Genomic DNA, 18,387 nt, shown 5'->3' on the forward strand with positions numbered 1-18,387 from the left:
AAAACCCCCCCCCCCCCCCCTCTCTCTCTCCCTCCTATGCACAAGAGAAAACCTCTGTGCTATACAAGTACATATGTTTTAGAAAGGTTCTTGTATAAATAGTGGTGCAAACCCAGTTCCCTAACCAATGTGGGAGAAAAACTAGTTTAAAGTCTTTCCACATTCTATTTCCAACTCAAATGGTTTATTTTGAGAACAAATTTCTCATTCACCCATTATCTGTTTTTGGCGTACAATATATCAATCTATTCGTTTAACTACGAAGAACCCGAATCTACTTTGACTCGGTCTAAATATGAAGTGGACCGCACATATATTTGTACCACAAAATAGTCACTTAAAATGTCAATTTATGCTATTTTTCTAACATGTTTTACCCGTGCGATTAATAATAAAATAATTAGTCTTATATATATTTGGTTATTAGGTATGCTTTTCATTGGTAGGTATAATATAATAATCATTTTAATATAACATAAATTATGTAATTTGTGCTATTTAATTATTATTTTAAAATTATTTTATATAATAATAATAGTAATAATAATAATAATAATAATAATAATAATAATAATTTTAACCTTAAACATCAATATCGTAGACATTTAATTACCTTTATGCATCACACTTCTAAATACAAGTTCATATAATAATAGTCACTATCTTTCTTGTAGCTAGCTAAAGTTAATACGTGTTTGAAAATTTGCTCTCTCCAAAGTCCAAACTTTCTACTTTCTATTGGTGCTAAAGTTACCAAAACGATAACGACACAACTCATATTATTTAACTGGACGGAGATGCCACACATTTCACATTGGTGTTAAACCAAAAGTTTGAACGGGTTGATTGTACAGTTAAATTGGTAATAATAAGGTTCAAAGTTCAATTTCATGACAAAAAATTTGTATGAGACCGTCTCACCATGAGACGGGTCGGGTCGGATCAAGATATTAAAAAAAATGTAATACGTATACGCACAAATGCCATACTTATATGCTCAAATGTAATATTAATTAGAAATAAATTTTTTGTTACTTATAAGGGTAATGTAATACTTTTAAGGGAAAATATAATACTTTTACATTTCGATTTAAAAGTATTACATTTTTCCTCAAAAGTATTATATTTTCACTTATAAGTAAGGAGCACTTGTCAACATTACTTATTATGAAAAATATAATATTTTTTCTCTTATAAGTAACGAAAATTTTATTCCTGATTAGTATTATATTTGAGCATATAAGTATGACATTTGCACATATAAGTATGATATTTGTATGTTGCTTCGACCCGACCCGACCCGTCTTACGAATAAGAATTCGTGAGACGGTCTCACATAAGTGTGACCCTAACTCCATGTAGGGAGATGTCTATTGGTCTTCTTAATTTGAGCCGCCAGTAAGCTATCAGCGACCTTGCCTGGTTTACTTTCTTGTGACCCTTTGGCTGCTAAAGTCACAAGACGAACTTCACTAAGAACGCACCTTTGGATAACAACTGTGAATTTTTCTATTTAAAAAAGAAAAGGTGTGATTGTATGCGAGTGAGCAATATGGTATAGGAGTAATTTTGTAATATATTATTAGGATAATTTATAAATACTTAAAACCTTATATGTTTTATCATCACAATTAATAAACAAAAGAAGAGATATTATTTAAACCTCCGTTCCACTTTCCTTTATTGCGCACTGCTCTATTTGCTATGCTCGTCATCAAAGCCATGCAAAACTGCAAACGCATTAAGAGGAATGTGTGATTTTGGCCCTGCAAGTATATTTATCTCTATGAGCGGTGTACACTAACCCTCACTTTGCAAATTTATTTTATTCTTTTCATTGTAAAAATAAAAATATTAATTGTGTTTTTTATATGAATATCGCAATGTAATTGTAACTTTGATCATTCATCTGACAGATCTATTATATTACTAACTAATGACAAATAATATTAACTAATTATCGAAAATATAAGTCTAAATACTTTTTATAAAGAGATACGGAGTATTAAATTAAAACACAAACACACGTTACCTCCCACTTGCCATTTGAACAGAATTGAAGATTGGATTCAGCAAATTAATTAATTAATTAAATGATGCTTTGCTTAAATATGAAGAGATTTATTCACCTCTAGTCACAAAAGGTGGAATCATCCACCCCAAATGTCTCGACATCCCGACTCCACAGGATTGTGTAGGGATAAATCATGGTAACTAAACAGATCAACATATACTAGATTTTTGTTCACTTTTGTAATAAATTTCACTCTTGTGACCAGTTAAGTTACTCATGTGAGCTTATTCACCTCTACCTAGACTCCTGGGTATGTGTGTATGTGTATAATGCTTAACATACTTGTACAACATCATGTTAATTAGAGAAACATATAGTCACGTGAACAAAATTGAAGATTAGATTCAAAAAATTAATTAATTAATTAATTAAATGATGCTTTGCTTAAATATGAAGAGATTTATTCACCTCTAGTGAAAAAAGGTAAAATCATCCACCCCAAACACCCCAACACATCGGCCCGATTGTGAAATGATAAATCATGGTGACTAAACTTATCAACAGAAGCTACACTTTGTTGACTCTTATGACAAATTTAATACATGTGACTAGTTGAGTTACCTATGTGAGCTTACTCACCTCTTCCTAACCTCCTAGGGATGTGTGTGTGTGTATAATGCTTAACATACTCGTGCAACATTATGTTAGAGAAACGTATAGTCACTATCCAAAAATATGCACTCACAAACCATACAAGAGTAGTAAACCACACTAGAAAGGTGATATAAATGTCGACAAGAATAAAATTTATGATTTTTAGTAGTAGAATCGTGCTCCAAACCACCTGAACTATATATATACATTCTTATTTATACATGTGGTGCGAATGTGCGATTAGACGCTAATGAGCTGTATATTCCTTTAAAAGCTGCTTTTATAGTAATCAGGTGTTTATGGAATGCCCGTAAGCACCGAATGAAATAACACACCACTTCTAAGGACATAAAGGACTTTTACAACTTATTTACATAAATTTATAATTTTAGATAAAATGTCTTAAATTTAATTCTTTTCTTCAAATATATTATAACTAAAATTAAAAAAATAATAATAACAACAAAGACGCTTACCTTATCCAGATTGCTTATAATAAGGATCGGGTTAAAACATAATAGCATATATGGTGTAAGGGACTTTAATATCAATCTATATTATTAATAAAAAACAAAATCCTACATTTTAACTTCTCACCAAAACACTCATATACAATTAAGGTTTGCGTACTATTATAAAATATGTCAATACAATTCATATTCGTAGTACAATTATACATCAAAATATGATAATACAATTCATATTACAATATATTCTTTCTTAAATTTCCTATTCATAATACAATTTTAAATTAAAATTACTAATTCTAATAATGCAAAACATATACTTGCAACGTAATATTGTAAAATATGGTAATACAAATTCTTATTCGTACTACAGAATCTCCAAGCTTAGCTTTTCGTAGATCTACAAGCTTGACCGCCCTTCATATTCCTTCTTAGATGTTCGGATCTGAACAAACAAATAGTAATCCCGTCTGCGAAGATTCGGTGAATTTAATAGATTCGCCAAAATTTACACTTCAACATAGGTAAACAACGATCAGGTTGAAAATCGGACAAACGTTTATTCTTCGATTTCTATAAACAGCTTCCAAATTCACTTCTACAACACATAACGGTGTCGATGAAGAGAACAAAAGAAGCAAGTGAATTGAAAATTCGAAGAATGAGAAGAAGCAATTGAAGTGTAAATTGGGTGGATGAGATGAGGATATATATATATATATATATGTATGTATATATATATGTATGTATGTATGTATGTATGTATAATAATCATATATGTATAATTATATTATATGTGAAAATAATTATAGGATGTGTATTTTATTTTAATATTATTGGATGGGTTATAACCAGACTTTCAGAACATGTAATTGAAGCTAAGCTAATGTAAGGCAGGCATTATGGTACAACGGTGTTGGTCCCTAGGTTGAGTATGACGCCTTCAAATCCGAGATTGTCATTTAAGTTTAGTAGAAGACAATTTCTTTTGATGCTTTTATATGGTATGACCAAGAGTCAAGGTCAAACACTATCTCATGTTGGTTTGTTATTAAGGAAACTGGTGTTTGTGCATGGTCAATTGTATGTTGCTGCTTCAAGAGTTAGTTATCCAACTGGGCTAAAGATTTTACTTTGTATTGAGTTAGAAAGTTGTTGTAAGAAAACAACTAATGTTGTTTACAAAGAAGTTTTCAATAATTTATAATTTAAATTTATATGTAGAAAGTTAATACCAATTAAACATTGTACTTCCGAACTATATTGTTCAAATTTTTTATTTGTCCGGAAAAAATTATTCCTAATATAATCGTATATTGAAAATTCTCTTATAACAATTCAATTATTCAGTACTTTGTTAAAAGTCCTTATATACAAAAAAACAAATCATTTATGTAGTATCTGTTCATAGCTACTTTCTCAAAGTACTAAAGCACAACGAGTTAACAGTTGCATCCACTGAGGCTCAAACCCACTCTCATCATCCGTGTGAGAGTGTTAATCGGGACACCGGGTGCCACTTGACCACAAGGTCTTTGGCCAAAAAAGAAAGTGATAGCTCATTTAATTATAACATTTATGTTTATAAATTACATTCCATGCATCACACGGATGAAAAACTAGTATAGTTAATAACAATGGAGTCAAATATAAGAAATTTTTTGGCACACATGACAAGACTTTGATCTTTAAAAAAAAAAAGAGAAAAATGACTAAAATTTGAGAGTAATTATTTTCTCCTCACAGCATCGTGCTTTTGAGCATCCTCAATAGCTTGGTTTTTGCACAAATTTTAAGATGTCAAGTAGGAGAAAAAGAGAGGAAAAAAAAACAAGCAAAAATATTTTTCAGGACCCAAAAAAAAAAGAAGGAAAAAGCTATGTTAATGCGCCCAATAGGCGTGTGGAGTGCACGCGCTCGACTAGGCACTTTGGGTGCTTTACACGCGAGGAGTCTGTTATTTTTTTTTAGTGGGGCTCACTTTTCTTCCAAAAGCCATATTCTCCAGGAACAACAAAATATCTTCTCTCCCATCTCCCTCTCTCATCCACATAAGTATTACAACAGTAAAAATCATCCAAAATTTTCCTATTGACAATACTCTTAGGAATAAGGTTAAATATAAGACCGTTATAAGTCGGATGAGAATCTTAGACATCTCATTTAGACTTCATTCCATAAGTACTTTCGAACTCTTTAGAAACATTTAATTATATCGCATACTCCCATTGGAAAAAAAAATTAATTGCTTAGAGAAATTAAAAGAAAATTTAAAATAAATGAAAAGGAAAGGGGAGTCAATCACTTTGGATCTTTGCTTTCCTGAAAATGCTTTAATTTAAAAATGATATATGGTAAAGGTTTGCTGTGCTGGGCTGCTATTTTCTGTTCATAATTAATTATTTTATGAAATAAATGGAGCCTTGGAATCCAATTAATCAAAAGGAAGCAACTTTAAATGAGAATAGACCAAAGTAAAAGTGTAAGGAAATCTTACTGATAATTAAATTAAGGGTTTTTTCCCTTATTAATGGGATTCCAATATTATTTTATTTCAATTATGTAAAATTCGACTTACTCAATTGATGCCTTCCTTTTTTTGAAGGTTTGGAGAAAAAAAAAACTTTATTCTTTATTATAATAAAGTATTTATAAAGGCTTTCAAAAAAAATATTTATAAAGAAGAAATTATATAGTGTTGTCCAGGTAACAAAGTAAAAAAAATATGTTTTGTGCTTAGGCTCAAATAAAAAAATCAATAGACAGCTCCTACAAAAAAATTAAACTTACTCCGTATAATTTTATGATTACCAAGTCAATTATTCGACCAATTAACTTGGTTCGGGTTGTCCAAATCAATTTCATTATCCTAACATTGTGTTGATTTTTATTCAAATATTATGAAATAATGTTAACCTGATGGTATGGTTAAGTGGAAGAGACTCATTCATCTTTAACCAAAGGACAGGCTCATCACAGTGTCTGATGGTGGAAACCTTGGGCTACACCCAAAAAATAATGAAATAATGATACTGTACATTTTTAGTATAGTGGTAAACATTTGAATCCTAATAATTAATAGAATTACCAAATTAGCCCTCTTGACTATAGCGAAATTACCAATTTGGTTCTTGATTAATTTTTTATGCCTAATTAAATCCCTCAACTTTAAAAATCTTAACTAATTTGGTCCTCCGTTTGTTTAACCATCAGACATCCATTTAATTGGAACAATTTTCTCTCTTATTAAACTGAAGAGTTAATTACTAAAATGGTCCATTAGCTATAGTGAAATTACCAATTTTGTCCCGAGTAAACGGACGGCTGACACTAAACAAAACGGAGGAACAAATTGGTTAAGATTTTTAAAGTTGAAGGACTTAATTAGGCAAAAAAAAAAATCAAGGACCAAATTAGTAATTTTAATATAGTCAATGGACCATTCCGATAATTAACTCTAATTAATAACAATCAAGTCACAAAATTGTTAACGCGTAGCTACTATTCGAAAGGGTATTAACAAAGATCAAATTCGTGACCTTCTAGTACAAGAATCATGTTAAATTCACTTTGGTCATGTTAATTATTGGGCTCATTGTTCATAAGTTTTGTGTTTGTAACCTCTATCAATCCAATTAATACACCAATACAATCATAATTAGTTACGAGGGATCTCATTCTAGCCATTAGTTAGGTGACGGAAGTATTCACAGTACAGCACTGTACGTATAATTCCAGTTTTGCAATCCCATAAAATTTTTAAATCACCAAATCAATCGCCCAGCGGGGAGACAATTAATACATCAAACCTTTAACATTAAACAAACAAAATCAAGCACGTGTAGCTTTGAATACATCTCTTACCATATATAATGGAGTCAATATAATTAATCACACTTTTGATTGTCAAATGCAATGTATCCTATCCTTAAATCACTATAATAATAATAATAGTATCAATCATAATAGTAATAATATTAATAGTATCAATCATAATAGTAATAATAATAATAGTAGTAATAATAATATGGTATCAATCATAATAGTAATAATAATAATAATAATAATAGTAATAATAATAATAGTATCAATCATAATAGTAACAATAATATAATAATAATAATAATAGTAATAATAATAATAGTATCAATCATAATAATAATAGTAATAATAATAATAATAATAATAGTAATAATAATAATAGTAATAATAATAATAGTAGTATCAATCATAATAGTAATAATAATAATAATAATAATAGTAATAATAATAATAGTATCAATCATAATAGTAATAATAATAGTAATAATAATAACAGTATCAATCGTAATAATAATAATAATAATAATAATAATAATAATAATAATAATAATAATAATAGTAATAATAATAATAATAGTATCAATAATAATAATAATAATAATAATAATAATAATAATAATAATAATAATATGTATTAACATAGTTGTATCAAGTAATTGTACTGAAGTCAAACACCTTATGCTCACTTTTGTGACTCTCCTTCTAAAAAGATCATACTATTAAATAGATAGAAAAAGTATATTAAGCAGATATTACTTTTGTATAATAAAAGTATGTACTTAGTGCGATTCAGGTTAAAATATTATAATTTTTCATAATGCCCTACCCCACGCAACATGTTAAATAAAATGGCAGGATTGGCAGCCATATTCCCTATGCTTTACTCTGTCCAACATTATGCTTTTTCTTAAAATTACATATTGTGATTAGTTGATTATTTAATTTTTTTTTTTGAAATACTCAAAATTTTTTACAATGTAATACATGTTCTATATTTCTCACACTTTCATTCTAAAGAATCTAAGTTCCACTATCCGGATTTGAATTGATGACCACTTATTTGGATTAATAATCGAGATTTCATCACACTACATGGTAAGTGATTATTTAATTAAAATACTCTGATTTCATAATTAATTAATTATAATATGCCACATGCATAAAGAAAAGAGTAACTTTTTTTTTTTTGAAATATTTCCATTTTCCCTAATTAAAATGGGAGGCAGCCCTAAATACGAGGTTAGTGATATTTAGCAAAACTTTTTTTAAAGTGGTCCCTGTTTTGTCCAAACAAAGTTGCTGAGGGCCCATACAATAATCTTACCTCATACTAATCACCACACACGTCTCACTTCAAACAAACATAATTTTGTCACATTTTTCAGTCACTGTTCTTCTTCATCATCAGTACTATATATACCCCTCCCCTCTCCCCTACAAGATCATACTTAATTACCTTACAGATCGGATACAGAGAGAGAGAGATAGAGAGAGAGCTCATCATCATCATCAACATATATACATACATACGGATACTGTATAGTATTAGAGTACAGTGATCAAGAAATTAAATGATGGAAGGCAGTGTTAAGAAACCCTACTTGGCTGTTCTGGCAATACAGTCCATATATGCAGGCATGTTCTTGCTGTCCAAGGTTGCTTTTGACGTTGGGATGAACACCTCTGTGTTTGTGTTCTACAGACAGGCCGCCGCCACTGTGTTCCTGGCTCCCATCGCTTTGCTCGTCGAACGGTACCATGTTCTACTCTACTGTATATCCAGGGTTGTCTGTTAGTTATTTGCCGGAGTATTATCACACACACATACACACACACACATATATATATATAGCTAATAGCTTCATCCTACGTTTTTCTTCATTGATTTTCAGGAAAACTGCGCCCCGCCTCACCTTCACCACTTTCTTCATGATTTTCATGCTCTCTCTCATTGGGTGAGTTAGATTTTAAGCTTCTTCATTTACGTACTATGGCGCGCCAAAAAATTGTTTTCAATTGCTCCGCGGACCTAGCTAGCTCAGTTCCTCCTAAAGTCTTGCTCTAACCACATACTGTAGGAGGGTTCGAATTCTACTGGAAACTTGGGAGACTTTAACTGATTGATGAAAACTCTTTGTGTGTATTTTGTAAGAAAAGGGTGAGAACCAGGACGACTGGCGATTTACTTCCTCACTCACTCTTGGGCAAAGATTTCAGAGGCCTACGATTAGTTGACATAAATTGAGAAACCTAATGAATAAAAAATAAAAAAAGGATTTTTGTTGTTTTTTCAGAATTACTAAAGATTGTTTATGGAATTGTACGTCTGTGCAGGATTACGATTAGTTTAAACATCTATGGCGTGGCCTTAAAATATACTTCTGCAACTTTGGCTGCTGCAACTACTAACAGCCTTCCGGTTGTCACTTTCCTGCTTGCCCTTTTGTTCAGGTAATTAAATAATTATGGATCAAAGCTAGATTAGATTTACTCCAATCCGTGCAATTTTTCTGGAGATTCAGGTGCCCAGGTTTACAGCATATTATAACTTTTTTGACCTAATTAAAAGTATATGTTGCATACCCACAGTCTTCTAGCTAGGTCCAACGAATAACTATAATTCTATCCACTTTATATACTAGTACTCCATAGCTTATGTGGACGAACATTCTTCTTGTCATTTCATGTAAAAAGATAAAAAGGAAAAACAAAAAACATCAAAAACAAACAACTCTATTTATATATATAGTATGTAATGCTCGTGGTAACTTAAGGTAAGTCAATTATTCTAATAAAAATCATAGGTTGAAATACTGGTAAAAAGGGTTCAATCATGCGGCCATCATTTGAAATGTTATGCATGCCATCACCCACATAATAGTGGCATAAAGTTACATTATATATGTATGCAATTAAGCATAAGTTTTGATTAACAAAAAGTATAGTCCCAAGATTAGCTTAATTTTGAGGTTTTGTTTTAAAAATGTTGAATAAATAATGTAAAAGAGATTCAAGAATAGTTTTAGATTTCCACAACACTACCGACAGAGACAAATAGAAAACATGGAAAAAAATAGTTTGGGTGGCAGAATATATACCGTAGTCATGACATTATTGTTGTGAAATAGACAAATGAATTAATGGGTGTTGTAATTTTGGTAAAGATTAAAGGTTCATCATTTGTCATGTCTGTTCACAATGTCATTTCCATCATATCATTCTCCAACGCTAGCTATACATCTTCAAACAAAACAACATAAATTTCCATGAAATTGGTTTACAATGTCAAAGTTACTTTAGACTTTAATTTGTTGGGTTTTTGAATTTTTGAATTAATTAAAATTGAACATACATACAGGATGGAAAGGGTGGAGTTGGGATCGGTGGGTGGAATAGTGAAGGTGTTGGGCATAGGTCTATGCATGGGAGGAGCAGCCACCATTGCCTTCTATAGAGGACCAACCTTGAGGCTGTTGATGCAACACCACCTTATCAACCACCATGACCAACAACTTCAACTTAACCCTTCTTCTGGCCAAGCTTGGGTGAAGGGTGTGTTTCTCATGATCCTTGCCAACACTTGCTGGAGCTTATGGCTTGTCGTGCAGGTATGTACCATATTCAAAACCTCAAAAAATAGGTCAAGGCAAGTCGAGCCTCTGAGCATAAATATAATATGTGTAGTCCAACTAGTTTTTAGTTCGATAAAGCACATGCTTTAATTTGGTATCAGAGCCACTCAAAAGGTAATGAGTTTGAATCTCTGCGCCACCCGAAAAAAAAAAGACTATGGTCAGCCCATCAGTCAATCGGGAGACTATGGTCCACGTGTTGCTTGGAGCCCATCAAAGTCAATCGGCCCCTCCACACGTGAGGGGGCTGAGGAGGCTCCAAGGCCGAGCTCAGCCTCAAGCGGCCAAAACAAATGAAAAATCTATCTGTAGTAATAAACACTAACATTAATGTTGTTTCTATATTGCATGCAATTAACTTTATTTGCATTGTATGTGGTCAATCTTGTTTTAGAGATTTGAAGCCAAACCCACACTAACATATAACAATGTATATATGTATCAGGGCCGTGTTCTGAAAGCTTACCCTTCCAAGCTCCTGTGCACAACTCTTCAATGCTTTACCAGCACCATTCAATCATTCGTTGTAGCTATTGCTTTGGTGAGAGACCCCAGGGAGTGGCAGCTCGGATGGAATGTCAAACTACTATCTGTTGCTTACTGTGTAAGTAAATTTAAATAATCTTTCAAATTAATAATATATAATATCAGTCAAAGTAGTTAATTAAACTGGAAAATTATTATGTGACAGGGAATTGTAGTCACTGGGGTTACGTTTTACTTGCAAGCTTGGGTGGTTGAGAAGAAAGGTCCACTTTTCCTGGCAATGACTACACCTTTGGCATTGATCATCACCATTGTTACATCAGCTTTGCTTTTGGGAGAGATTATCAGTTTAGGAAGGTAAAAATTAATTCCTTACTCCCCTATTTTACCTTGTTACATAACCCCCAATACGTTTCTTAAGCCCAAAACCCATAATCCCAAGAGTCCCACAGTATGTAATATATTAACTTGGGCCAAATTTTATAACTGAATTCCAATAATGTTCAAAACCAAACTAAATTCAAATTTTAAACAAATTTTTGTGTAGACCTAGTCCGTGGGCCATTATTTTTGTACTTACATAAATAATATACTTTTAGTCTATGCAATATAATGATTGATATGTAAAATTTTGTATTACAAATTTAACTACTAAATTTATTAATTGAAAATTTCGTATAAGATTCGAATTTAACGGATCAATACATTACCTAAAAATGCAACATTCATTTATTGGGAATCCAAAATTTTGTGTATATTTTCTCAAATCTGTTTAGTTTAATCAAATTGTTTTCCTACTTACAATTTTTAACCTTTCCTTTAATTTTCAACGTAATGTTGTATATTGCATTGGAATATCTATAAACAAAATCATTTTATTATAACAGCATATTGGGAGGACTGTTGCTGGTTGGAGGACTATACAGTGTATTATGGGGAAAGAACAGAGAGCACAAAATCGAATCAGATATCACTTTCGTAGATGACATTGAGAAGGCAGGCGAGCCAACGAAGACGGTAGAGACAACAGCAGTCAAAAACCCCGCACCTTAATCAACGAAGTCAAATGTCCAAAACAACAGAATGCCTAAATCGGTTGAAGAAATGAATTCAATAGAATCGTAGTGAAATCTTTAGATAATTATGTGGCTGGTCCGATTTGGGCCTAGTTGAGCCCCAGAAATGAAATGTTTATATAATTATTTGAAGAATATATAGTTTATGTTAAAAAAAACCCAGAATTTGTTTAATTTGTTCATAAAAATAGAATGTAAGCCACAGCGCGGATAGGCTTCCCTGAGATAATTACAGGAAAGACTCGAAAGACGAGGCGGCTATCATTATAGCTTATGAATAAATGTTAAGTGTTGCTGTATGTTAAGCTGAGCAGCACTTGACCGTCCATAAGCACGCAGGTGTAGTAATTCCGATTACAGGAAAATAGACAAACGAAGAGCACAGCTGCGAGCAGATATAAACAATTTATTTAGCTTACAATCTGCAACACGATACAACGAACATCAAAAATTCAGATCACAACAAAATTGAACCTAAGACTTGAAAACCAAAGATAAAATAAGGCCTCAGAATTGCAGAATGACAGCAAGGCCTTTCGGCCATTCAGTCCCGAAAGATGGTGTAATTTTAATGAATATTTCTTCACAGGCCAAATCATCAATCAATTGCTAGATATGATTTTCAAATTCCTTGAGACATAATGCACAGGTATATATGTATTGAAGAATGAATGTATTTCTCATGGCCATGCCAAAGAGGTCACCGCAGAGAATCTGCTCTCCAAGACGATAGGATATGAGATCGCCCCCTTCGGATTGTAGAAGAGGAAGAAACGGTATGAACCGCCTCATCCACTCCCCCTCGAAGAGGCATCGACAAAGGAAGCTCGATCTGTGACAATTTTTACACACACGAGTTATACAAGCACTCCGATTGCTCGCCCCGATAACAGTGAATCGTCACATCTATGGAGAGAAAAACAAGTGCAATAAATCATAATTACACAAAACTAACATACAGATCGAGAAGAACAATGAATACGGAGCAGCAATTAAAGCAGCACCGTAGCGACTGCGACCTGCGAGGAAGATGGAACCAAAACCCGATCTAAATGAAGCGGAACGATGAAGACGGAGAGTTTTAGCCTTTTAGGATGGGCAATTTATAGGTAAGGGCTGTAAGCATAATCGCTAAATCGCGGCGCCAGTGCAGCCGAGGGTTAGCGACAGTGGGCCTTTGAAGTTGTGGGAATGGATCCCAAAATCTTTGGGCTATATTTAATATGGGCTGGGCTAGTTTTATAATGTTCCCAAACAGCTTCAAATGAGTAACATTTCTACATCTACGATCTATCTACAAACCTAAAAACAGTGAATAAAGTTAGGGCCATGACGAGAATTAAAAAAAATGTTAGTATAATTGTTTATTGAAATGAATGATTCATCTTATTTTGATTTGAGTATTTTTATTATTTTTCTTACTTTACCCTCTAGTTTATTGATAAAACGGTACACCTATTTTTACAATATATATTTAACATGATTTAATACTCAATATAGTTCTCGACTATAGTGGTTTTACTCAATTTAGTCCTAAGTGACTTTTTGTACTCTATTTAGTCCTTGACTTCGATGGTTTTACACACTTTAGTCCTCTGTTAACATTCCGTTTGTTGGCTGTAAATAACAAGGTTAAAATGGTAATTTCATTTCTCTTTTATTTTTATCAGATTAATTGTTAATTATCTTTCCTAATTTTCTTCTCTCTCCCTCATTCCCTTTCTCACCCTAAAAACACACTGCAAACCCATTTACTAATTTTTTTTCTCTCTTCTGCCTAGTCAATTTTTTTTCTCTCTTCTGCCTAATCAATACAATTCCCTTATTCCCTTCCTTAGGCCTTAAAAACAGACTGCAAACATATTGACTCATTTCAAAAAAAAAAAAAAAAACAAAACACTTCCTTAAAAATAAAGAAATAAATAAATATTTGCAACCAATACACAAACACCTTAATAAAATTAAAATTTGCATCCAATGCACAAACATCTTCATATAACCTTAATCCAAAAGAAAGACATTCAAGTGTAAATTTGTCATACAAAAAGCATCAAACATGTAATATGCCCTAAGAGCCCTAGTACATCAATTAACAACCTTATACAAAATAAAAGGGACATGTTATACAAAAGCAGTGATCAACTAATATTTCATCATAACACTAGTCCTTGGTTTTGGAATTGTTGTTCGTTGTCCTTTTGATGATAGGTAGCTTTGACACCTTTTCTTTATTCCTTAGAACATTGACTTCTTCACAAGCAACCACAAGAGGAATTTGAACATTGACATCATCTTCATTCTCAGGCTGAGTATGGACTGCAATAACTTCAGCAATTCCTGCACCAAATCCTCCATCCATAAGTTGTTCATTATCAGCTCCTTCATTCTCATGTCCTTGATTAACTTCTGTAGTTGATGTATGATGATTTTGAGGTTGCGGTGTTGTTTTGGTTCTTACCCTCTTTCTTGGATTTAGCTATAAACAATAATAAGCAAAGTAATAAAATTAAAGTTAGTTGTGAACTAAAGTAATTAAATTTTTAAATTGAAATTTTAAACTTACCAACTTTTCTCTCACAACAGGATCTTCTAGACATCTTCTAGAATTACGACCTGTTTTTTACATTTACCACAATGCAACTTGATTTGACTCCTACTGACTTTAGTGGGATCTTTTGACTCCTTTGGCTGCTTGATAGTTTCTTCTGCACTTTTTTTCCTTAACTTTCTTGGTCTACCACGCTTTGATGTCTTATACAATGGTGGAAGTAGTGGTTCTCTATCTGTCAATGGCCATTCTTCAGGCCCACACATGGGTTTAATGGATCCTGCATAAGTTTTTAAGTAGCTATCTGTGGAGTAGAATGAGCTAACATAATCTACTACTGTTTCCTTGCCACTTTTCATCCAAATTGCACGAATAGCATGCTTGCAAGGGATTCCTGTCAACTGCCATTTCCCACAACTGCATGATTTTTTACCCAAATCAACTTCTTGTTGATCCTCCCACATGCCCCTAATTTCAAATAACTCATAATCACATTGATCACACAAATAACCAGCAGCAGCTTTTTCGTTGGCTTCAATCTTTGCAACAATTCTATGACATATTTTAGAATTCCAAGCACTAGCTTTTTTTCTACAATGACATATTTTAGAATTCCAAGCACTAGCTTTTTTTCTACAATCAAATAGTCTTACCATTATTTGCTTAGCTTTTTTTCTACAATCAAATAGTCTTACCATTATTTGCTTTCTTAAACCCTCAAGGCATGCAATTAGTGGCTGTTTCCTTGCCTCTAATATCATCATAGAATTAAAGCATTCAGAAATGTTGTTCACCAAGATAATCATAGAATTAAAGCATTCAGAAATGTTGTTCACCAAGATATCACACTGTGTAAAGCATTCAGAAATGTTGTTCACCAAGATATCACACTGTGGAGTTGTGGAAAAATGAGACCTCGACCATTCACTAGGATGTTTATCAGATAACCAAGTAAAGGCATCTACATCTAACTCTTTAATATCCTTCATTGCTTGGGCGAAACTGTTTATAGTTGTTGCCCTAGCTGCTGCCCATAAATAATCTTTTATTGCTCTACCTTGGAACCCAGCAAGCTTCATATTGCCGTGCAAGTGTCGCACACAAAATCTATGATTTGCTAAAGGGAAGACAGTCTCAAAGGCAGGTATTAGTCCTTTCTGCTTGTCAGAAATAAAGGTCACATTATGCTCATCTAAAATCTCCAAGTCCTTTTTAACAAGTTTTAAAACCAAATCCAAGATTGTTTTGTTTCCCCTTCAACAATTGCATAGGCCAAAGGAAATATTCCATCATTTGCATCAATCCCAACTGCTGTGAGTAATTGACCTCCAATTTTTGCCTTTAGAAAACAACCATCTACCCCTATAATAGGTCTGCAGTATTTGTAACCTTGCTTACAACCCTCCCAACACATGTAAATTCTCAACAATCTCTTTTGTCCTCCAATTTCTTCCAAATCACTAGGTTGTATGATACAAGTAGACTTAGGATTTGTTTTCTCAATTTCAAGCTTATAACTCCACAATTTTTTAATTTGATCTTCTTGTTCTTCTTTTAAATCACCCCTAGCAAGTGACATGGCCTTATAGCATTGCCTAGTTGTTAGGTTGTATTTGTCATCAGTTTTAACTCTCTTTTGAAACTCTTCAATTGTCCAAGTGCTATGACTTCTTATTTCTCTTTTCCATCTCTTTGCAACCTTAGAAGCAGTGATCAACTTATTTTCATATTCCCATCCACAACCTTCATGTTTATCATTGTAACTTAAAACTCTCCAATTAAAACTATTTTGAAGTTTCCTACAGTATTTTCCAAGGGCAACCTTCACCTTTACAACTTATTGTAACTCTAAGCTTGTCATTCTTTTCAAATTTCAAATCTTTTCCGTTGTTGATAGCCTAATTTTCTATAGCTTGCTTAAACTGTTCTTTGGTAGCAAATGTTAACCCTTTGCAGAATATAGGTTTTTTCATTTCAGTTGATCTAAAAATGGGCCATTTGCTCTCTTCTTTCTCACCATCACTCACAGGGTCCTCATCTGATAAATTAATTCCATCATCACCTCCATTAGTAGGATGCAACACATTCTGTTCACAAACTACTACTGATCCTACACCTCCATACTCAACTGTTTCATCAACATATTTCTCAAACTCCATATCATCCCTTATCCCTTCATTCATCTCATAATCAGAATCAATAAATTCTTCCAAAAATTCATCATCAGTATCACTTTCTTCTTCTTCATCATCTCTAAAATCCCTATCACTTTCTTCTTCACAGCCTGCAACCCAAATTTCTAACTCCCTAGGATTAGCTTCCAAACAATGGTTACCCAAAGACCATGTTTCAGAATCAGAAACCAACTCAGTCAACCCACTCCCAATTTTGGAGTACAATTTCACCTGTAGATTGCAATAGCCCAATTCTTCTACTTTTTCCCTTAATGTAATCAACCCCCACTCATCTACATTCATGTAGTCCCATCAATCTGTCATGCCTCCTACATATTCTGATTTAACTTTTCCTCCATGTCTAATCTTAAGTGTGAATAAATTACTTTCATGTACTCCATCTGTTTGAAAAAAAAAACATATATATATTTACACAATTGCATACTAAAGACAAATAAAATTACTCAGTATAATACTTTGAAAAAAAGCAAATTGCATACTAAATTATAACATACTAAACTTCATACTAAAGACAAAGGCTAGTTAATTTCAGAAGCATTTTTCAAATGAGTCCAATGAATCCAAACAGTTACCAAACATAGCCTGATCACTTTTCAAATGAATCCAAACAGAAGCATTTTTAGTTAATTTCAAATGAATCTAAACACAAAACTATTAACAAATAGCATTAACACTAATGAACCAAACTCAAGCTATTAGCATTCTGTTCATGTAGTATCAAAAAGAAAAAATTTCAATGCTCAGGCATCCAACATAATTAAGCCAAAACTTCAAACCAAATCATAAGCCAAAACATCAAACAGATTTAAAGCTTGATTCAATCTTACAGCCATTAAGGACCGAGTTAAATCCAAAAAAAAAAAAAAACTATCAACGACATTTTTTCGTCAGTACTGTATTTTGGCATGCATTTGTTTCCAATTCTTCGTCTTGAATCCCCCATGGTGTGTTGCTTCCAGTTCTGCGTTTGCTCAATTGCTCCCAATGCCAGCAATGGGTAACATGGTTCAACAATTGCTGGCCTGCTTGTGCTTCTGGTGAGTTTGCTGTATCATTGCTTCCAGTGAGTTTGCTCTGTATTTGCTTTGGGTGAGTTTGTTGTGCATTTCTATGGCTTGAGGAAGGGAGGGGAAATTATGCGTTTCTAGGGGTTAAGGAAATTGTATCGGCAGAGAAGAGGAAGAGAGAGGGGGAGAGAGAGGCGGGAATTGTATTCGCAGATGATTGAGGAGATGGAGAAAGATTAGGAAAGATATTATTAATTGATTTGATTGAAAAATAAAAGGCAAATGAAATTACAATGTTAACCTTATTATTAACAGCTAATAAACGGAATTATTAACAGAGGACTAAAGTGTGTAAAAACATTAAAGTCAAGGACTAAATAGAGTACAAAAAGTCATTTAGGACTAAATTGAGTAAAACCACAAAAGTCATTAACTCTATTTAACACATATGAGAAACTATGTTTATTATCATTGTCTTTTTGGGTA

At 32.7% G+C, this 18,387-nt stretch overlaps 1 protein-coding gene, 1 long non-coding RNA gene and 1 other non-coding gene across 3 annotated transcripts; 1 reads left to right on the plus strand and 2 right to left on the minus strand.

Annotated features, from left to right (window-relative positions):
• Nucleotides 1-8,422: 8,422 nt before the first annotated feature.
• On the plus strand, nucleotides 8,423-12,309 carry LOC116012302 (WAT1-related protein At5g64700-like). The gene is made up of 7 exons (XM_031251817.1): nucleotides 8,423-8,710; nucleotides 8,850-8,912; nucleotides 9,292-9,408; nucleotides 10,316-10,565; nucleotides 11,035-11,193; nucleotides 11,281-11,432; nucleotides 11,963-12,309. The coding sequence occupies exons 1-7, from the start codon at nucleotides 8,529-8,531 to the stop codon at nucleotides 12,126-12,128; spliced, it is 1,089 nt and encodes a 362-aa protein (XP_031107677.1). The 5' UTR covers nucleotides 8,423-8,528; the 3' UTR covers nucleotides 12,129-12,309.
• LOC116012303 lies at nucleotides 11,933-13,209 on the minus strand. Its single transcript, XR_004097128.1, has 2 exons — nucleotides 13,156-13,209; nucleotides 11,933-13,057 (listed from the first exon to the last, which is right to left on the minus strand). It is a non-coding gene; the product is annotated as an uncharacterized LOC116012303 (long non-coding RNA).
• Nucleotides 12,654-12,744, minus strand: LOC116014547. Its single transcript, XR_004097416.1, has one exon. It is a non-coding gene; the product is annotated as a small nucleolar RNA SNORD96 family (small nucleolar RNA).
• Nucleotides 13,210-18,387: the final 5,178 nt, after the last annotated feature.

Source organism: Ipomoea triloba, chromosome 3, assembly GCF_003576645.1.
Source record: "Ipomoea triloba cultivar NCNSP0323 chromosome 3, ASM357664v1".
Taxonomy (NCBI): domain Eukaryota; kingdom Viridiplantae; phylum Streptophyta; class Magnoliopsida; order Solanales; family Convolvulaceae; genus Ipomoea; species Ipomoea triloba.